The 22500-nt window shown below is 43.2% G+C and overlaps 1 protein-coding gene and 1 long non-coding RNA gene across 3 annotated transcripts in view; both read right to left on the reverse strand.

Annotated features, from left to right (window-relative positions):
• Positions 1–22500, reverse strand: part of mphosph8 (M-phase phosphoprotein 8) — a 68630-nt gene that overhangs the window by 27524 nt on the left and 18606 nt on the right. Inside the window, exons 8-9 of one of the 2 annotated variants that reach the window (XM_061926104.2) lie at positions 1524–1664; positions 1370–1456 (exon numbers count right to left, since the gene is read on the reverse strand). In XM_061926104.2, the coding sequence (XP_061782088.1) occupies positions 1370–1456; positions 1524–1664 (228 nt within the window). Of the gene's footprint in view, positions 1–1369; positions 1457–1523; positions 1665–8048; positions 11504–11890; positions 14091–22500 lie in introns of those variants that run through there. The other variant, XM_061926103.2, reaches the window with a different exon arrangement.
• Positions 16989–22500, reverse strand: part of LOC133574272 (uncharacterized) — a 6618-nt gene continuing 1106 nt past the window's right edge. Inside the window, exons 2-4 of the long non-coding RNA XR_009811389.2 lie at positions 21232–21315; positions 18098–18154; positions 16989–18018 (exon numbers count right to left, since the gene is read on the reverse strand). This is a non-coding gene — a long non-coding RNA (uncharacterized lncRNA). The remainder of the gene's footprint in view (positions 18019–18097; positions 18155–21231; positions 21316–22500) is intronic.

The following is a 22500-nucleotide window of genomic DNA, read 5'->3' on the forward strand; positions in this document are numbered from 1 at the left end:
AGGCACGGGTAGATTTTGCGCTGTGTGCAGGCGCCAAGTCCTGTTGGAACTTGAAATCTCCATCTCCATAGAGCAGGTCAGCAGCAGGAAGCATGAAGTGCTCTAAAACTTGCTGGTAGACGGCTGCGTTGACCCTGGATCTCAGGAAACAGAGTGGACCGACACCAGCAGATGACATGGCACCCCAAACCATCACTGATGGTGGAAACTTTACACTAGACTTCAGGCAACGTGGATCCTGTGCCTCTCCTGTCTTCCTCCAGACTCTGGGACCTCGATTTCCAAAGGAAATGCAAAATTTGCATGGTTGGGTGATGGTTTGGGGTGCCATGTCATCTGCTGGTGTCGGTCCACTCTGTTTCCTGAGATCCAGGGTCAACGCAGCCGTCTACCAGCAAGTTTTAGAGCACTTCATGCTTCCTGCTGCTGACCTGCTCTATGGAGATGGAGATTTCAAGTTCCAACAGGACTTGGCGCCTGCACACAGCGCAAAATCTACCCGTGCCTGGTTTACGGACCATGGTATTTCTGTTCTAAATTGGCCCGCCAACTCCCCTGACCTTAGCCCCATAGAAAATCTGTGGGGTATTGTGAAAAGGAAGATGCAGAATGCCAGACCCAAAAACGCAGAAGAGTTGAAGGCCACTATCAGAGCAACCTGGGCTCTCATAACACCTGAGCAGTGCCAGAAACTCATCGACTCCATGCCACGCCGCATTAACGCAGTAATTGAGGCAAAAGGAGCTCCAACCAAGTATTGAGTATTGTACATGCTCATATTTTTCATTTTCATACTTTTCAGTTGGCCAACATTTCTAAAAATCCCTTTTTTGTATTAGCCTTAAGTAATATTCTAATTTTGTGACACACGGAATTTTGGATTTTCATTTGTTGCCACTTCAAATCATCAAAATTAAATGAAATAAACATTTGAATGCATCAGTCTGTGTGCAATGAATAAATATAATGTACAAGTTACACCTTTTGAATGCAATTACTGAAATAAATCAAGTTTTTCAAAATATTCTAATTTACTGGCTTTTACCTGTATATATATATATATATATATATATATATATATATACATGCTGATTGACAGTCTAAAAGTAAAATGTCTTTCTTCACTCGTTATTTTTGCAGTTTTATGCATTTTTATGTATAAAATATAAAAATTGCAAATCAAATCGCAATAATGGAGGGAACAAATGAGGTTTTCTCTCCAAACCGTGCAGCCCTCATGCATATGCAGTGGTGCCTCTAAAGAGCGCATACAATTGTGAATGCAACAAAAATACACCTCACTGTTTTGTATGCAATGTACCAAAACAAGCAAAAAAAAACCAAAGCAAGGGAGGAAATGTCACCCGACCTTCATCAGGGCCGTCTCTCCACCCAGCGTTTGCGCGTTGACATGTGACCCCGCCTCCAACAGGATGGCCACAGTGGTCACACAGTTCTGCAAGAGAGGACAAGACGTCTGCACGGACACACCACAGGCCGTCTGGCGCAGCACGGTACGCTACCTTTTCCGCGGCGTGCATCAAGGCCGTGGTGCCGTTCTTCTGCCGCCCGTTGATCCTGACGCCCTTCCGTATCAACAACCTGAGGATGTCGTCCTGTCCTCCGGCCGCCGCCAGCATGCTCAGGGACATTCCGCTGACATCCTGTGGACCACAAACACAAACCTGGAGTATTAGAGAGAGAGACAATAGGCTTCCCGCTGTAGGTGCACACGACACATGTACGCAAAGACCACCTCTTTGTAGTGTAAAGAAGATGTCCTCCATTGCCGTCCTTTGTTTAATGTGTGGCATCCCTCCTCTTCGCTCTTTTGGCACCTTACGATGTAACTCCAGCTTTGATTTGATTCACACCGGGTCCAAATATTACCAGCAAATACATGCCAATGCTTCCATAAAATCAACATTCCTGCCTCAGCGTGATGATCCAAAACTGCTTCTTGTTCAGAAATCCCCGTGTATCAGTTTCTTAGGATCGCTTGCCAATTTTTCAAACGATCCCCTTAAAGATTTAAGCGCACGGGAATGATGTTGTTACGCAATGTGCGTAGTGACGGCACACAGCAACACGGCGTCCGGGCTACATTTTACAAGGAAAGATTACAACATGTTAGCGCTATTATTTGTTAAATTGCAATGAATGGCTTCTGAGTTAGAAGAGCAAGACAAGAGACAGGATTCCAGTAAGTACCCGCTCCAGGTCACAACTGCGGCACGTCTCTCTCTTTACAACAGCAGGGAAGAGTGCAATGAGCAACCGAGCAGTGACTAAGTTTGTGGCCAAAAGCTTGCACACATTTGCCACAGTGCTCCGGATTTTCTGTAGGGGAATGTTCACTTGTAGTCAGAAGGGTCGCATGTTTTCCTTCAATTAGATATGCTGCAAAAAGTCCATTCATGTCATCAAATTCAACTTCAAATTTAAAAACTAATTCATCCATCCATGTTCTGCCGCTTGTCCCCCTCAGGATGTGACAGAACGTGCAAAGTGAGATAAGTCAAGCATTTGTTTCCTGTCTTTTTGATGATCATAGGTTAGTTTTTTTCCTCTCTTTAAGAAGGGGAACCGGAGGGTGTGTTCCAACTATCGTGGGAACACACTCCTCAGCCTTCCCGGTAAGGTCTATTCAGGTGTACTGGAGAGGAGGCTACGCCGGATAGTCGAACCTCGGATTCAGGAGGAACAGTGTGGTTTTCGTCCTGGTCGTGGAACTGTGGACCAGCTCTATACTCTCGGCAGGGTCCTTGAGGGTGCATGGGAGTTTGCCCAACCAGTCTACATGTGCTTTGTGGACTTGGAGAAGGCATTCGACCGTGTACCCCGGGAAGTCCTGTGGGGAGTGCTCAGAGAGTATGGGGTAACGGACTGTCTTATTGTGGCAGTTTGCTCCCTGTATGATCAGTGTCAGAGCTTGGTCCGCATTGCCGGCAGTAAGTCGGACACGTTTCCAGTGAGGGTTGGACTCCGCCAAGGCTGCCCTTTGTCACTGATTCTGTTCATAACCTTTATGGACAGAATTTCTAGGCGCAGTCAGGGCGTTGAGGGGATCTGGTTTGGTGGCTGCAGGATTAGGTCTCTGCTATTTGCAGATGATGTGGTCCTGATGGCTTCCTCCGGCCAAGATCTTCAGCTCTCACTGGATCGGTTCGCAGCCGAGTGTGAAGCGACTGGGATGAGAATCAGCACCTCCAAGTCCGAGTCCATGGTTCTCGCCCGGAAAAGGGTGGAGTGCCATCTCCGGGTTGGGGAGGAGATCTTGCCCCAAGTGGAGGAGTTCAAGTACCTCGGAGTCTTGTTCACGAGTGAGGGAAGAGTGGATGGTGAGATCGACAGGCGGATCGGTGCGGCGTCTTCAGTAATGCGGACGCTGTATCGATCCGTTGTGGTGAAGAAGGAGCTGAGCCGGAAGGCAAAGCTCTCAATTTACCGGTCGATCTACGTTCCCATCCTCACCTATGGTCATGAGCTTTGGGTTATGACCGAAAGGACAAGATCACGGGTACAAGCGGCCCAAATGAGTTTCCTCCGCCGGGTGGCGGGGCTCTCCCTTAGAGATAGGGTGAGAAGCTCTGTCATCCGGGGGGAGCTCAAAGTAAAGCCGCTGCTCCTCCACATCGAGAGGAGCCAGATGAGGTGGTTCGGGCATCTGGTCAGGATGCCACCCGAGCTAGGGAGGTGTTTAGGGCACGTCCGACTGGTAGGAGGCCACGAGGAAGACCCAGGACACGTTGGGAAGACTATGTCTCCCGGCTGGCCTGGGAACGCCTCGGGATCCCCCGGGAGGAGCTGGACGAAGTGGCTGGGGAGAGGGAAGTCTGGGCTTCCCTGCTTAGGCTGCTGCCCCCGCGACCCGACCTCGGATAAGCGGAAGAAGATGGATGGATGGATGGATAAGCCATAATCATGAAAACGATATCAAAAGAATGCTTGAAATATGATTTGCACGCTATGAGCCTTCATATATTAGTTTCACCTTGTTAATATATAAAAACCTTTCCACCAAATTCCCAATTTCTTGAGCTCACCAGGGAGATGACAAAGAATCTTAAGCGTTTTAAAAATGTTACATTCTTGTGTAATTTCCACATAAGTTTTATTTTGTTAAATTCTAAATATTTCCATCCATCCATCTTCTTCCGCTTATCCGAGGTCGGGTCGCGGGGACAGCAGCCTAAGCAGGGAAGCCCAGACTTCCCTCTCCCCAGCCACTTCGTCCAGCTCTTCCTGTGGGACCCCGAGGCGTTCCCAGGCCAGCCGGGAGACATAGTCTTCCCAACGTGTCCTGGGTCTTCCCCGCGGCCTCCTACCGGTCGGACGTGCCCTAAACACCTCCCTAGGGAGGCGTTCGGGTGGCATCCTGACCAGATGCCCGAACCACCTCATCTGGCTCCTCTCGATGTGGAGGAGCAGCGGCTTTACTTTGAGCTCCCCCCGGATGACAGAGCTTCTCACCCTATCTCTAAGGGAGAGCCCCGCCACCCGGCGGAGGAAACTCATTTGGGCCGCTTGTACCCGTGATCTTGTCCTTTCGGTCATAACCCAAAGCTCATGACCATAGGTGAGGATGGGAACGTAGATCGACTGGTAAATTGAGAGCTTTGCCTTCCGGCTCAGCTCCTTCTTCACCACAACGGATCGATACAGCGTCCGCATTACTGAAGACGCCGCACCGATCCGCCTGTCGATCTCACGATCCACTCTTCCCTCACTCGTGAACAAGACTCCGAGGTACTTGAACTCCTCCACTTGGGGCAAGATCTCCTCCCCAACCCGGAGATGGCACTCCACCCTTTTCCGGGCGAGAACCATGGACTCGGACATGGAGGTGCTGATTCTCATCCCAGTCGCTTCACACTCAGCTGTGAACCGATCCAGTGAGAGCTGAAGATCCTGGCCAGATGAAGCCATCAGGACCACATCATCTGCAAAAAGCAGAGACCTAATCCTGCAGCCACCAAACCAGATCCCCTCAACGCCTTGACTGCGCCTAGAAATTCTGTCCATAAAAGTTATGAACAGAATGGGTGACAAAGGGCAGCCTTGGCGGAGTCCAACCCTCACTGGAAACGTGTCCGACTTACTACCGGCAATGCGGACCAAGCTCTGACACTGATCATACAGGGAGCGGACTGCCACAATCAGACAGTCCGATACCCCGTACTCTCTGAGCACTCCCCACAGGACTTCCCGAGGGACACGGTCCAATGCCTTCTCCAAGTCCACAAAACACATGTAGACTGGTTGGGCGAACTCCCATGCACCCTCAAGGACCCTTCTAAATATTTATTTCTTATATTTATGTTGAAAATAGTTATTTTTTCTTACATATATGTGCTTCTTAACACCTCATTGTAGGCTCTGTAAGGTCGTGTTACCTCTAAACTAATCAAAATTGATACTAATCCACTTTTTTGTTCTCTTTTTCCCCAAATAAGAACCGATAAGGAACCGAATCATTAAGCAAAATCGAAAGTGGAACCGTAAAAATCTTATCAATTGCACGATTGCGGAAGAGAACGCTCAGAGTGTGTTCTTCAGCCTCTTAAGAAGCTTCTAAAGTGAGGACTTCCGCAAGAAAAATTAAAAAAAAGAAAATTATTAGAAACTTTTTTTAAAAGTTTGTTTGTATTGGAGACAAGTGACGACGGCTAAAAGGTTACTAACCCCCAATGATGACTAACTCCAAACAAATGGACACATGTAAAATGTTTTATTGTACAAGCACAGATTCTGTTTTTTACAATACACGATAAAAGGCATCAACTGGGGCCAACATACGTTATTAGTAGTTCAACATCTATTTCAGAACAAATATCTGGACAATTGTGATAGCTACAGGCGAATATCACGGTATGTATGAAATACATCAGGGATGCTGAGGGCAAGCACGGTTACTGATACGACTGTTTGACCGGGACAGCGGGGCAACAAAGGGACGGGAGTAATCCTTTTATAAGCACACTATGATTACTCGGTTGTTAATTCAACTTGTCTTGACAAATAACAGTTTGATGTGAACGGGCACAAAAACAACGCAAACAAGTCTTGCTCTAAGTGCGGTTTGTTACTGGAAGGACAATTCAAAATCTGTCATTTTTTTATTTCTTGGCCAGCATAAAATAAAAGCGGAACAACAAAAGGAGGTAGATATATTTTTCTGGAACAGGCAATCATGTCAAGGCTCCCTTCTTTTTTTTTTTTAAAACAGAGGGAAATGTGAATTTTTGAAGAGTTCTATGGTTTCCGACTTTCTGTGAGGCTGTGAACGTGGCATGACCAGGCGATGGGTACCGAAACCTAGCTCAACAAAAGGTACCGGTGCCGACGTGCAGACCGGGGAAAAAAAAGTAGCCATCTGTGCCCTGTTCTGGTGGCAAGAGATTGCAGAGTACACCACCTTTTATTATGCAAGTAACATGTTATCGACCATCAAACATTACATTGTTATTTTTCCTATAATAACTATGACAACTTGTTGTGGATTTTACTTCTTATTTTGGAACGCATTACTTAGTCATTTCCATGGCTGCCAAACTTTTTACCTTCAAAGGCTTGAGTGAAAATATGCCAATGGTCCGCAGGCCAAACAGCCATTTTTACCAGGCAACTGGGGAATTTAACTTCATACCGGCAATGATTCACAAAAAGGTCTTAGAAATTGTCACACAGTCCCGTGCCTAATCCTGTTTACCATGCAACTCTTTGATGTACATTTTAACCCCAAAACATTCAAAAAGTTCATTTTCTGCAGATTTTCACCATTTCCAGGTGTTCTGTCACCAGTTCCCCCAGGATATTTTATCTGATCGCTTTCAAACTAAACCTAAACGCTTCGAAATTTAACTGAGGATGTGGGCGTAGCGTGGCGAGCAAGATTATCTTTCTCCATAGAGCGCCAAAAAGTCCCAACTTTACTGTAGTGTAGGGTTTGAAAATTCCAGATTCCAGACCTAACTAGTTAGCCTAAAAAAATAATACATCGATACATTTTGCGGTAGAAAAAAACGGGCAGCTCAGTCACCAGAATTTACACCAAAATACTTTATATTAGAAAGACAATAAATCAGGTCGATCAATTCAAATACATGGGTGTCACAGTAGCCTCTGATGAATAAGAGATCAACTGATTGCCATGTCAAGACAGCTTCAACAAAATGAGTCTTATATTTAAAAATAAAAACATCTCAATTGACACTTTTGAGTCCTCAAAATGTATGTACCGTATTTTCCTCACTATTAGCCGCACCTAAAAACCACAAATTTACTCAAAAGCTGACAGTGCGGCTTATAACCCGGTGCGCTTTATATATGGATTAATATTAAGATTCATTTTCATAAAGTTTCGGTCTCGCAACTACGGTAAACAGCCACCATCTTTTTTCCCCGTAGAAGAGGAAGTGCTTCTTCTTCTACGCAAGCAACCGCCAAGGTAAGCACCCGCCCCCATAGAACAGGAAGCGCTTCTTCTTCTACTGTAAGCAACCACCCGCCCGCGTAGAAGAAGAAGAAGCGCGCGGATATTACGTTTCATTTCCTTTGTGTGTTTACATCTGTAAAGACCACAAAATGGCTCCTACTAAGCGACAGGTTTCCGGTTCATGAAAAGACGCAATCTCTCCATCCGCACACGGACTACTATTTCACAGCAACTGCCTAAAGACTTTCAAGAAAAGCTGGCTACTTTCCGTGCATATTGTAAAAACAAGATAGCTGAAAAAAAGATCCGGCCAGAGAACATTATCAACATGGACGAGGTTCCACTGACTTTTGATATTCCTGTGAACCGCACTGTGGATACAACGGGAGCACGTACGGTGAATATTCGCACCACAGGGAATGAGAAGTCATCCTTCACTGTGGTTCTAGCTTGCCATGCTAATGGCCAGAAACTTCCACCCATGGTGATATTCAAAAGAAAGACTTTGCCAAAAGAGACCTTTCCAGCCGGCGTCATCATAAAAGCTAACTCGAAGGGATGGATGGATGAAGAAAAGATGAGCGAGTGGTTAAGTTTAAGTTTACGCGAAGAGGCCGGGTGGCTTTTTTCACGCAGCTCCGTCCATGTTGATATACGACTCCATGCGCGCCCACATCACGCTGGTTTTTAATATATTATTAAAGTTTGACTGACCTATCCGACTGTTTTTTTGACATTCCTTTAGCGCAGTTAGATGCGGCTTATAACACGGGGCGGCTTATAGGTGGACAAAGTTTTGAAATATGCCGTTCATTGAAGGCGCGGCTTTTAACCCAGGGCGGCTTATGGTGCGGAAAATACGGTATGGTCTTCCTACTTTACGGCTGTCAATGTTGGACTTTAAGTAATCAACAACTGAGAAAATTAGTAGGCAACTGAAATGTGGTTCTTCAGAAAAATACTCTGCATATCATGGACGGAAAAGAAAAATAACAAAGAGGTATTGGCGAGGGCAAAAACAAGAAGATCTCTAATTGCAACGATTTGAAATAGGCAGCTAAAATTCCTCGGACATATCATTCGAAAAGACACCTTAGAAAAACTGATGTTAACAGGAAAACTCGGAAAGAAATCTCCCGGTCGACAACGAACAACATATCAACAGCCTAAGACATTTTATGGGAAATATCAACAATATAGAACTTATACATAGGGCGGACGACAGAGAAGGCTGGCGAGCCCTGATCATCAATGCCTGCAAACAGGCCTGATACCCCATGATGAGGACTCAATATTTAAAAAAAACTGTACCACAGTGGTTTTTAAGTTAAAATTCTGGTTGAGCTGCCATTTTTCCCCAAATTAAATCTATGGCCAATACTGTAAATCTGATATTTTTACTATACATTTCTGGCAACTAAGCTACCAGATTTGTACAGTAAGATCTGACTTTTTTTTTTTTTTTACAGAGGAGCCTTGCGATCATGCCATCAATGATTGTGCCGCTTGAAAGAAGTCAGAATGAATATGTACTAAACTTGGGAAACACCCTTTGGCGGCCAGGACGGGCCCAATTTGGCCCGCGGGCCACGCTTTGGGCATCCCTGTGCTAGCCTGTTCAACTGAATTTTCACACATTTCTGTCAAATGGCATTGTTGTCTTTAAACTAAAAAGTGCATTTTTTCCATTTTTAAGTACTGGTTAGGGCCCCATTTAAGCACCGGCACCGCTTCAAAGGTTACTGCACTGTACTAGTATTAGTTAGAATGTTAATAATACCCATCTGTAGTCCTGACAGGCATAAGGAAGGCAAGGAAAAGGGGAAGTGGGGCCGGTGAGAGACGTATGCACAAGAGAGCCATGGTAAGCTAACTTACACCTATCCCCAAAATGAAAAACCTCAAGAAAATACAGAGTTTGATTCTGCATTGACATATTTTGCCTGTAAAACTAAGAAAATATTAAAACTTCTAAACGTGTGTTTTGCATCTTCTGACTATTTTTCTTAAGTGGAAATTTTGGAGGAGAATATGGCTCTTATGACAGTAAAAGTGGCAGAGCCCGGTTTTAAAACATAAAACATCAGGGTGATTTTGACCTACGTTTTGTTTTTTAAAACCACCCTGTAGTGTTTTTCTCTGAGAGACATCCAAATACACCAAGTACTAAAACTGTAATACGCAGTCACTTGCTTTTCGGCAACCTTGCCATACACATAAAAAATCGAACGACCAAAATAACTTACATGAATGGGCATGTGAGACGTCTATACACAGTGTTATGGATATTGGGGCCATCTACAACATGGTAAGTTGGCTTAAGAGTAAAATAGTTCAGGAGTCAAGGTGCTCAATTAACAGCTGTCAGAAAGACCAAGTACAAAGATTTGCTGGTAGATGCTGCTCGCTTACCCAACCAATGTTACCACAAATATAAACCGAAGCACTGACGATCTTCCACACTGATCATAAGGTACTGTATATGCAAACTAATCACACAAGGCGCTCAGTTTCAACCACTGAGTTACTATTCATGCACAAGTAAACCACTAATAGCTGGTTCTAGTTGACTTGATTCCGAATAGACCAGTTTGACCGGGCACTCTGTACAAATTGTACATACAATATTACGATGGCTAATAAAAGACTGGTGGAAGCATATTTTTTAACGTACAGTAATTACGTTTGTTCATTCTAAAGATGGTTGATGACAGAACCTATTCCAACATGTTCGTACAATCTACAGTGACAGATAAACAGGACCATCCCACTCTGGGTTAGACATGGGAATTTCTAGTTGCTGTTTCGGCCCTTCAGTTTGTTTCGGGACAGCTGCGTGACCTCGTCTTTTGATTGACTGAATGGAGTTGTGTACATAATATTTAACCTCCCGCCACGTGCGGGTACTCAAAGCAGGTTCGGCAGCCAAGCAAGCGTCGCAGTCCTTCTTGCCGGGCACTTTGACTAGACTACAAAAATCTCCAAACTGACGCCTGACCGCTGCCTGCTCCTCACCACTCCACAACCTCTTGATTCTTTTCTGAGGCTTGGCGGACGGTGGGACTTGTTTCCTTGGAGTGGTCACGGATGGACTTTCTTGAACCAGCGGCAATCTGTCGGGAACGCCAGCCCCGTGGACTGTTGGGACAACCTGTGCAGTCATTGAAGTTCTTGGTGGACTTGTTGGGTAGGACGATGTACTGGAGTGGTTCAGAGGCGTGAACGAAGACACCATCATGCTACTTCTGTCATTTAGGGGTGAGGAGAACGCAGGGACCATTGGCGGACTTGGAGAGTTCAATGGTGTATATGTAGGAAGCATTGAGGTACCTATAACACTATGTGGACTAAAACTAGGAAGCATTGGGACATTTAAATGGTCCGGAGGGGCATACATAGGAGAATGTGGAATACTCAAGGAATTTTGTGAATATGAAGCTGCCATTGGGTGTATACTGTTGAGGTCTGATGTGTACACAGGAGACATTAGTGCATTTGTAGTGCTGAGTGGCGTAAAAGTCGGAACTACTTGAGTATCTGTCGCATTCAGCGCCGTGAATGAGGACATCAAAGGCTGACTGGTATTGACCATATCTGAGCTGGCAGGACATAAGGACGTATATGTTAAAGGCATATCTTGTGTGTACTGGGTCGGTTCTCTCAGGTTTGTGTGCGGTACCATGGTCATGACACAATTTGAACTTTCTCTTAAGTGTTCTGGAAGCCCTGAAGACATGATACAACCAACTGCCAGGTCTTCCAAATCTGTCCTTGTGTTGGTTTGGACCTCAGATACTCCTGTCTTTGGATTGATGTCTTTACTATTCCTTTCATCCTTGTGCTGGTTACTTCTCCTACGTATGGTCTGAATGCTGTTGTGCACATAGTTTTTGATATCTGTCCAGGATCTTCCACTGAGATCTGGTTCGGCAGCTATGCAAGCGTTACAATCCTTTTTGCCTGGGACCTTCATCTTTCCTAAAAATTCACTCATGTTATGTTTTACAGCAGCTTGTTCTCGTTCACTCCAGGGTCTTCTCTTCGGAGTGGCTTTTGATGGAGTACCTATAAAGATAACAACGATAATCATTTAATTTAAAGTCAAGCCTTAGAAATGGTGATATTTGAAAATGATTTATCATCAGCAAACTATAAACTGTATTCAGTGATTGACCATAGCCTCTGTTCCACCAAGCGGAACAGTTTAGTACACATGGTTCCATGGTCTAGTGTCCTAACATGTCCCATATTTAGATTGTTTACTTGTGCGGTAAGACTTAGACACGCTATTGTCTAATAATTCAGAATACATCAAGAAAAAAAAGAGAATTTATGTAATATAAGTAAGACTGATTAAGATTCACCAATTTACCGTAGCACATCAAACTGGACCACTTGGTGGAAATGTGACTTATTTTAACAAGTCATGAGCACAAAATAAACGATGCTCACCGATGCTTGGTGGATTAGCTGAAACTGGTATCCGTATTCGTTCCAACTGGAGCAATTGCTTACTCGCTTCCTCCAGCTGCGTAGCATTTTTGGCCAATTTGTAACACTCCTGGCTACTCTTCTTCAGCAACTTGGCGACTCCATCCAACTCAGGCTCACTGAGGCTCATTAACTGCCAGCAGTTGGCGATTTGCTCTCTCAATGAGGGCGACAGGAGTGCCTCTGGGTTTTTTACACCACATTCAACTGTAGCCCTTCGGAAGCAGTCGAGTGCTCGGATGAAGGACGGGCCTTCCGTCCGTGCAAAAAGGTAAGGGTTACTTTCCATCACACCGGCATTCTGGCGGTTTTCCACGAGAAGGTCGAGTGACAAACTCATCTTCTCGGTAAGCAGAACCAACATGTTCCTTCCATACTGACCTTCTAGTTCCAACCGAGTGAAGTGTTCACCAAGTTCCACTTCCAGCTTGGTGCATTTCTTAATCTGATCCGCAGATGGCACAAATTTACCACAAAACTTTTTGCTGGTGTAGGTAAGCAAGAGCAGTCTACCGATATTTCCTACCCGTGCTCTGTTGAAGAGGCAGACATCTGCTAGTGTGGCCTCACTTAGCTTTTTCCAATTGGCCACACTAGGACTCTCCTTTAGCTCTTTCCTCGCTTCATCCTCCTCATTGGTGATGAACCTGTGAAGTTTTATCAAATCCTCTGTCACACTTGATGTGTTCACTTCTACTTTCCTGACCTCCTGCTTTGAAGATACTAATAAAGATTTTCGAGAAAAACACTGGTTCCATTTTGTATCCACCAGCTGTATGAACTGCTTAACTTCACTTTCCATTTGGCTATTTTCGGTCATACGACTTTCGCCAAAGGCAATTTCTGCAGCTCTTTTCAAAGAGTACCCAATCTTTGAGACAAGGGAACATGTTTTGAACTTAGTGGATGTTGGATCAAACCCACTCGCTTTTTTGGCCCCCTCAACAGCTAATTCAAACCGTGATGGGAGACACAGTTCATGCAAATAATGTACACTGTTGTCAAGCTCTTTGACCGTAAGCATGAATCGACCCAATTCTCTCATCTTTTGTCCAATGTAAGCAAATTGAGACTTGTCATGGTCGTACTTTGCAGACAAGGCATTGCCGTACTTGCAAATGAGTGGATCATTTTTGATGTGCCTCGCAATGTCATCCTGATGCATGATGTGGATGATTTCCTTGCAGCCTTCTGTTAAGAACTCGGACATTGGAAGCAGCTGTGAGGTCGTGCTGGCAATTGTGCCTCCCTGTTTTGGAATCCCGCTGGACATTTCATCTCCCTTTCTGGCCTTGCAGGAGCGCTCATGCCTCCACAGATCAGTTTTGCGATAAAAAGTGTAGCAGTGCTGGCAAGGTAGAAAGTCCCGAACGCATATTTTTGGACTTAATTCCTTTTGGGAACCGTCTTCTTTACCTGGCTTTTTGAGACCTTTGGTATTATGCTCATAATCGCCATTACTGCGTATTTGGTCGAGCAAAGTTTGTCTGACTCTGGAGCCTTTGGGAAAGTGGATGGCATGTGCTACGTCTGTTTCGTCGGCATGTTTCTTTTCCAAATGCTTTGCTAGTTGGGTGAAAGGCATCTTGCAATATAAACAGAAATGCTTTTTGCATGGCTCCTTTTCTACGTCTTCCTCATCAGTGCTGGGTTCCGGTGACCTAACCACTTTCCTACACGCCCTTTGACTTGTTCGTGTCGGTTGTTTGGTTTCGACCGTTTTCCTCGAACGACCTAACCTCCTGGTTCTGTCTTGTGAGCCCTCTTCACATGAGACTTGAGCTGTCACCCCCTTGTTTGCGTTTTCACCTGTGTAGCTTGCCTTGTTTCCTTTAGTTTTGTCCAAGACCTTTGCCAGAATATTCTCCACATTCATAGTCTGATTTGGAATATCAACGGTTGGTCTCAATTTACTTGGCAAAACAGCTTCTGTGTCTTGTAACATCTTCTTTCCTTGACTTTCATGATTTAAATCTGAATTGCAAGCAGTTTTTCCAGAATTATTCGCATCCTTTTGGATGTCTTTATGTGTTCTGGAGTTGGTACTTGCACAACTGCTTAGTGTTTTCTCGCCAGTTTGTGGGAAATTTAAACACTGCGGAGTAAAATAATCCTTTCGACTTTGCTCTTCAAGTGACCTCTTCTCTCCATTTGTATAGGCCTGTAAAAGAACAAGTATACGTAAGACTCCTGGCCAAATCAGACCCTACCGTAATTACACTGAGTGAATTTGATGAGAAATGCTTGTTAATGCAATTTCAAAATATGTGCAGCTGTGTAATGCACCAGCACCTTGGCAATGCCCTCCTAAGACGCAGGCTCATTCAACCAGGCTCATTCAAACAGAAGTCAACGTGACGGCCACACTCCGCATACTAGCCCAAACAAAACAAAAACCACACCATTTAAATCGCCGGTACAAAAACCACGTCACCCATTCAAGAGCAGTTAATGGCTTTATTGGATCAAGCAGTGCTTTGACACTGTAAAAGTATAAACAGGAACCAAGTAAATGGTGTGATGGGACGTTGACGATGAAATGGACAGAAAAAGCAATCATGGTCGCAGTCTTTTTACAAGAAACCTAACTGATCTAACTGGCTGCAAACACTTTGCAGTCCAGGAACAAGCCACATGCATGGCAGGGGAAAAGTCTTGAGTTGTGTAGAGCCTCTCTCAATAAAACTATATTCATTCTAAAAAAGGTATGCTTTAACAGTAGCTTGATTGAAAATAAACAAAACTTCGATCTCGCGGACATGAAGGGTGATTGGTGCATGGCACAGTGCACACAATGTGCAATGACATGTTCTTTAGGCATTTACAGTATGTACCTGCTTCTCCCAAACTCTCTTTACTCAGTATTCCTCCAGAGTCTTGATTCCTGCGAGAAAAAACAAAGTCATAATTATAACGCTAATTGATAGTGACAGGTGCAAGATAAGCAAATCAATGTGGTAAACCTGAATAAGCATTAATAATATATTGCTGTAAGATCAGTTGTTCCACGTCAAATAGCTTTGCAAGTCAAAGTCAACCATGCATTACTAATATCTTACATTTCTTGATGCATTATATGGCAGTCAAATAGTCAATGATTGGTCAGATCTCACTGGTCTTCAAATAGTTCTACACATAAAAAAGTGCAACACAATGAGAACATGAAGCTTAAAGCACGCTTACCTGTATTTGTTTCTAGAATATTCTTCCGAGCACATTGATTTCCCCAAAAAGGTCCAGTCAGAATCGGTCAGAAGCCTTAGAAAATTACGAGCTGGTTCTTTTCTCTCTTGGTTGAGCCCATTTTGTATGCTTGTTTCCAGTAAAATCACATTGGCAAAAGGTTTCAATCTACTCAAGTGGCTGGCTTTTAAAAATCCTAGGAGCAATTATACTTTTGTTTGAGCACGGATATGATATAGTTTACCTAAACAATATATTTTTGACGGACAGCAACACCGTACACACACACAGACACACACAGCGGGCAACCAAGGTGCAATGCGCTGAGAACTACAGATGGTTGATTGGTAATCACAGTGTAGAACACACAGTCTTGTCTATACCACATTGTAAGGACACAAGTTGAGAACATGTGAGGTGGGAACCACCATTACTGAAGGTTCCACAGCATTGCTACACTGGAGCAGTCAGAAACAGACACCACTTTAAATTGTCAACCAGACAAAGTAAATATAATTTTTATTATTATAGCCAGTCACTTTAGAACCTCTGAGGAAAAATCAAGACACAGGTCTGGCTATAAAAATAAAAAAATACATAATTCTTTGAAGACCTAATGAACCTAATCGGACCAGACAAAGTAAAGTTTGTCAGCTGAACAGGTACAGCTTTCTGTGGGCTTTCCAGATTTTTAGTGATTTGTGGGACAACCATGTACACACTTTTAGATTTGTCTGTCTTACTTTGGACCATTTGACACACATTCAAGTTTAACTTACGTTGTAGGGACCTTAAACACTGATACTGTTGAAAATGTATTTGAGCATATTATTTGTAAGGTGCAAATACATACCTGCCAACTTTTCAAAAAAAATCAGAAAAACCTAGTAGCCAGGGTCCAGGGGCCGCAAAATGATTGATTGCATTCAGACAGGTTAAAATGTTGCTAAAACCATCACTTTTCTATCAGTCACAGTGACTTCTCAAAACAAAAATATTACAGCAAAAATCATATGGTTTGATTGACATGTTTATTCTGTAAGCTAACTTCAATAGTTTGAAATTATTTTGACAGTTAATGCCAGTTATCCTGTCAACCTTTCACAAGACTTCAATTTGTTCATTGAAAGTATAAACAGTATAAACACTTTTTACAGTAAACAAATGGTAAAACAGTACTAAACAATTCCATTAAAAAAAAAATTGGTGTCATTATTAACTTTCTGTCCAAGCTTGTATAATCTACTGCCTTGTTCAATTGTAAAAAATATTCTGTGCCTAAAATTCACATTTCTATCCCAATTATCATACTGTAAACATGGTAAGCTAACTTCATTAAAATTAATAGTCCTGTCAATAGCATGGAATTACAATTCAAATGTAGTTTTTTTGTAAGCCTTTCAAAATAATTCAAAATATGAAAAATGAATGAAAATTAATTGAAGCCATCAGACACTTGAAAAGTGGCACATCACATCTCTAATGTAATCATTTGAACTTTTCAACAGAAATAGCACTGCAAAAATATTAAGGACATACTTCTGTATTTTGGTAGTTATGCTGTCAACATTTAACAAGATTTCTTCAACTTGGACTTGAAAGCATAAATAGTATAAACACTTTTAACAGTATAACAGTACTAAACAATTCCAATAGATAACATTGGTGTCATTACCTTTTTGTGGCTAAAATCCAAATTTAGCAACGGCATTAGACTTGTGTTTTTTTGTCCCAACGTGGTCTTTTACATCGCTAATTCCTCCGTGTCTGATCGAAAAATCTTGTCTGCACAAGGTGCAATTCGCGTAGTTTTCACCCTTTTTGGAACGGATAATTATTCCCGGTTAGGCTTTTGAATATTCTTCACGGAATGACTGCAGTTTTCTTTTCGGTTTAAGACTCGTTTGCGATTTTTCTCCGGCTGATTCCATGATCGTTCGCTCGTTTGGAAACAATGGCAACTGGTGCCTCGTGCTTGGCAGCGGTGCTATAAATAGCCTCGCGCAAGGCATTCGGAATGGCTCGATAGGAAGTTACGGGAAGCAGTGTCGATTGTCATTGTTGTTACGCGATTTCGTGAATAAAACTTAAAAAAATTTTTTTTTTTTAATTAATGAAAAACCGTATTTTTTATCACTGCAACCGTAACCCGGAATAGGTTGATGAAAACCGTACTAATTACGGGAAAACCGGAGTAGTTGGCAGGTATGCAAATAAGATAAGATAATAGTCACTGAAAGAGAGTACTAAGGTAAATATTCATACTTTATATGAATTTGAATATGTGAGTTGAATTGATAAGACACAAAAATGCGCGATTTTAAGTGCAAAGTCTCATCTCGTATTCTTTAAGTCTGTTAGACTAAGTTGCAACACATAACTCTCTCAGTCAGTTCCCATGATGCCATGTCTAAGCTTTCAATCACAACGAGCCGTCTTAAGTGACAGACAGACATTGCAAATCAAGATCTATTTTTAATAGTTGGACAGCCCTGCTATCATGCAAGAAAAATAAATTATATCAAAACATTGTTTTGTAAACTCAAGCAGTTTTTTTAAAACATTAACATTACAATGTGAACCAATCATTTAAATGAAACTGACTCAAAATTATAAGTGGAAACACATTCTTGTTCTTCTATGTAGAGATGTGGGCTCAATAAAAACAAAACATTTCATTGCCAACTACCGCTTCAAACCTCCTTTTCTCAAAGCTGTAATGCCATTTTTGACATAAGATTCAATGTCAAGCCAATTCCTGTTTCGAAGAGCTGTTGTCTCCAAGTCCAAACAGTTATCACAATCAGCTTTACCAGGTACCCGGCATGTTGTGATAAAGGACATCATGTGTCTTTCCACAGCAGAAACCTCCTCATCCCACGTCTTCCTCTTGCCAGGCCGTCGCCCTACAGACCAACACACACAACAAAGTTGTTCTTAATATGTTCCTCACCTTTTTGAAATGTAAGATTGAAATAGTCTTACCTTGCATTCTTCTCGGACGTGTCTGCTTGTCTGTGGCCCGTGTGGACATTGGTTTATCTGAGGGGGAAAAATGATTTACTGCATCCTATTGGATAGGTTTGAAATATATACAATCTATGTAGACTTTCTTCATTACTGTGATGTTAGTGAACAGAACAGTATGCACCACGGACAGAAGAACCGTATTTTTCGGACTATAAGTCGCAGTTTTTTTCATAGTTTGGCCGGGCTCCAGTGCGATTTATATATGTTTTTTTCCTTCTTTATTATGCATTTTCGGCAGGTGCGACTTATACTCAGAAAAATACGGGTATATTTGGTGAGGACAACATGTTTGTCGAACCTCGGATTCAGGAGGAACAGTGTGGTTTTCGTCCTGGTCGTGGAACTGTGGACCAGCTGTATACTCTCGGCAGGGTCCTTGAGGGTGCATGGGAGTTTTCCCAACCAGTCTACATGTGTTTTGTGGACTTGGAGAAGGCATTCGACCGTGTCCCTCGGGAAGTCCTGTGGGGAGTGCTCAGAGAGTATGGGGTATCGGACTGTCTGATTTTGGCGGTCCGCTCCCTGTATGATCAGTGTCAGAGCTTGGTCCGCATTGCCGGCAGTAAGTCGGACACGTTTCCAGTGAGGGTTGGACTCCGCCAAGGCTGCCCTTTGTCACCCATTCTGTTCTGAACTTTTATGGACAGAATTTCTAGGTGCAGTCAAGGCGTTGAGGGGATCTGGTTTGGTGGCTGCAGGATTAGGTCTCTGCTTTTTGCAGATGATGTGGTCCTGATGGCTTCATCTGGCCAGGATCTTCAGCTCTCACTGGATCGGTTCGCAGCAGAGTGTGAAGCGACTGGGATGAGAATCAGCACCTCCAAGTCCGAGTCCATGGTTCTCGCCCGGAAAAGGGTGGAATGCCATCTTCGGGTTGGGGAGGAGACCCTGCCCCAAGTGGAGGAGTTCAAGTACCTCGGAGTCTTGTTCACGAGTGAGGGAAGAGTGGATCGTGAGATCGACAGGCGGATCGGTGCGGCGTCTTCAGTAATGCGGACGCTGTATCGATCCGTTGTGGTGAAGAAGGAGCTGAGCCGGAAGGCAAAGCTCTCAATTTACCGGTCGATCTACGTTCCCATCCTCACCAATGGTCATGAGCTTTGGGTTATGACCGAAAGGACAAGATCACGGGTACAAGCGGCCGAAATGAGTTTCCTCCGCCGGGTGGCAGGGCTCTCCCTTAGAGATAGGGTGAGAAGCTCTGTCATTCGGGGGGAGCTCAAAGTAAAGCCGCTGCTCCTCCACATCGAGAGGAGCCAGATGAGGTGGTTCGGGCATCTGGTCAGGATGCCACCCGATCGCCTCCCTCGGGAGGTGTTTAGGGCACGTCCGACCGGTAGGAGGCCACGGGGAAGACCCAGGACACGTTGGGAAGACTATGTCTCCCGGCTGGCCTGGGAACGCCTCGGGATCCCCCGGGAGGAGCTGGACGAAGTGGCTGGGGAGAGGGAAGTCTGGGCTTCCCTGCTTAGGCTGCTGCCCCCGCGACCCGACCTCGGATAAGCGGAAGAAGATGGATGGATGGATGGATGGACAACATGTTTGAACACCAAAATATCAAGGACGACTGCACGGTTGTTTGTTTTCTTGGTTATATACTGCAATATCTTCATATAGTATTAGGGTCAAAGACTCGGACAAGAATGGCTTATAAATTTACGTCACTACAAAATGTAACAGACATGGATTTCATCAAGTATCAGAATATTCCTTCTAGTCACAATGATCTGTCCAATTACCGTATTTTCCGGACCGTAGGGCGCACCGGATTAAAAGGTGCACTGCTGATGAGCGGGTCTATTCAGGTCTATGTTCATACAAAAGGCGCACTGGATTATAAGGCGCATTAAAGAGGTCATATTATTAAAACATTTTTCTAAATGTAAAAGATTTCCTTGTGGTCTACATAACATGTAATGGTGGTTCTTTGCTCAAAATGTTGCATAGATGATGTTTTACACATCATCTTCAAGTCGCTTTCTGACAGTCGTTTCAGGATGCGCCGTTTTGTGGGCGGTCTTATTTACGTGGCTCACCTTGGACAGCATCTTCTCCCCGTCATCTTTGTTGTAGCGGTGTAGCGTGTGAGGACGGGAGTGGAAGAAGTGTCAAAAGATGGAGCTAACTGTTTTAATGACATTCAGACTTTACTTCAATCAATAACGGAGCAGCATCTCCTCATCCGTGGCTCACTAGTGCAACAACAACAAGGCCGGAAATGTGTCCCGTGAAAAAACGTCCAATCGGAACTCTCTAATAAGTAAAGTTCCTTGGGTGAATAATGTTTACTCACTACACCGGTATGTTTTAGTGCTTTCATGGCGAGTTTACTGACAGATATAAGTAAGAAGTTTACACTACTTTATATTAGAAATGGCAACAGTGGAGGATGAATGTCACATAACAAGAAGATAGAGAAAAAGAAGACGCTTATCAACTACGGAGTCAGGACGGACTACAAAGGCGTACGCGCGCAAATTTTCAGGACTTATGCAGATCCCAAATACAGATCAGCAGGTACCAGATAGTAAGAAAAGTTGCTTTTGCATAATATTGTGAAACAAAACAGCAGATAATATGTCTTACCTTACACACACACCATAATAATACTCCTATGTTGAAGCACAGTACAATCCATCAAGCGGTGCGGCTTCATAGCTTACCAAAGTTGTACTAACTAAAACATCTTGATAGATTTTTGAGCGCCGTGTATAATGTTCTATATGTTCAATGGAACATATAACATTTTGGTGTTGTTTCCTTGAGTCATATTGCATATCTGTTATGTGTGACTGCCATAGTATTGCAGTCTACACATATCTCTTATGTGTGACTGCCATCTACTGGTCACACTTATCATTTCACCATGTACCAAATAAAATAGCTTTGAGGTCAGTAAGCAAAACCAAAATTATTCCGTACATTAGGAACACCGGGTTAAAAGGCACACTGTCGAGTTTTGAGAAAATGAAAGGATTTCCAGTGCGCTTCATAGTCCGAAAAATACGGTAGTTGACTAACTGAAAACAAAGGACCACATTTACACAGTGTAATGTTGTGATTTTGTTTAAGCTCTGAAACCCTCTTACCCGATGAATCTGACTCATAGGCTGACTCAGGGTCACATGGGCCCCGGTGGTCTCTGGCCTGGGTACTGTCAAGGTGCACTTTCTCTGTGGAGTTTAAAGAAGGTAGAAGAAAATGTATGAAGGGCTATTCGTCAGTGTGGCCCGCTCACACATTCAATATACAGTTGGGGATAAAAACATTCCATTGTCTGAAGCCTCCAAAAGGCTAAGTAGCGGTACTACATGTGGTCTTGGTCTCATCATATTTGAATGTAACCAGCGTGATAAAGTTTTAAACAAAGATTGACTCAAACAGAATATTTTGTGTTTCTTCTTGTTGTGATGTTTGTGGTAATCACAAATCTATGCAATTAGCTTTAAGTACTGTTTTTTTTTTACATTCTGGACATGTGCTTTCAAAAGTTAAAGTAGCGGTTGAGTGGAAAATCAAGTTGACTTTATATGCTTAATTGTGTTTCATTGTATCCATTAAACCACATCCAATCCGCAAAGTGTGTTAAACACAGTTTAAAAATGTCGAAATGCCACAAATTCAGTCAGCCATTTTGAATATTCCGCTCCGAATATATTCGGCTATTTCTGGAGATTGGGGAAAGCTCCTGCACTCTGGCCATATTATTAGATCAGTCATATTGGAAATACGCAAACATCAGACAGAGATGTGCGGTCTATCATTCACAATCCTTTGTAAGACATGAACACGTGTTCTTTCTTTTTTTATGCATTTTAAGTCGTAAATAAATACATCAAAAGTCCGCTAACAATGTAATCAATGGGGGCTCTCTATTTTGCCCACAAAATCCTCTAAATAACCATCCAAAACCCGCCAACAATACTCTACTTACATCTCCTGTAACCTGTATTTTAACCAAATATTAGCGATGTTGTTATTATAAGCGGTAATGCAAACAAACTCTTTCTTTGCGGCACAATGACACATACAGCTAAGTAGCCCTCTGCTGCCTTTACTTTACTGCTGCTCCCACATCAGATATATACGTTGTGAAATTAATTTTTTACACAGAAATATTCTGTAAATATTTATTTATATACCTTAATTGTTTTCCAAACGGTGTCAGCCGCTGCTCTCTCTCCTCTCATCAGCTGCTCATTTGCCGATGACAATGTAAAGTGGATTTTACTTGTTTAAATGTTAATTTTTGTAGCAATATGGTAGTGATTTCAGATCGTTTGTGAGGGCACCAAAGGGAGTTCAGCTTGTCATTGTTGTTGTTGGCTTGTTAATAAAGAGAAAGTTGGTTCATCAGC

Source organism: Nerophis lumbriciformis, linkage group LG31 (assembly GCF_033978685.3).
Source record: "Nerophis lumbriciformis linkage group LG31, RoL_Nlum_v2.1, whole genome shotgun sequence".
Classification (NCBI taxonomy): domain Eukaryota; kingdom Metazoa; phylum Chordata; class Actinopteri; order Syngnathiformes; family Syngnathidae; genus Nerophis; species Nerophis lumbriciformis.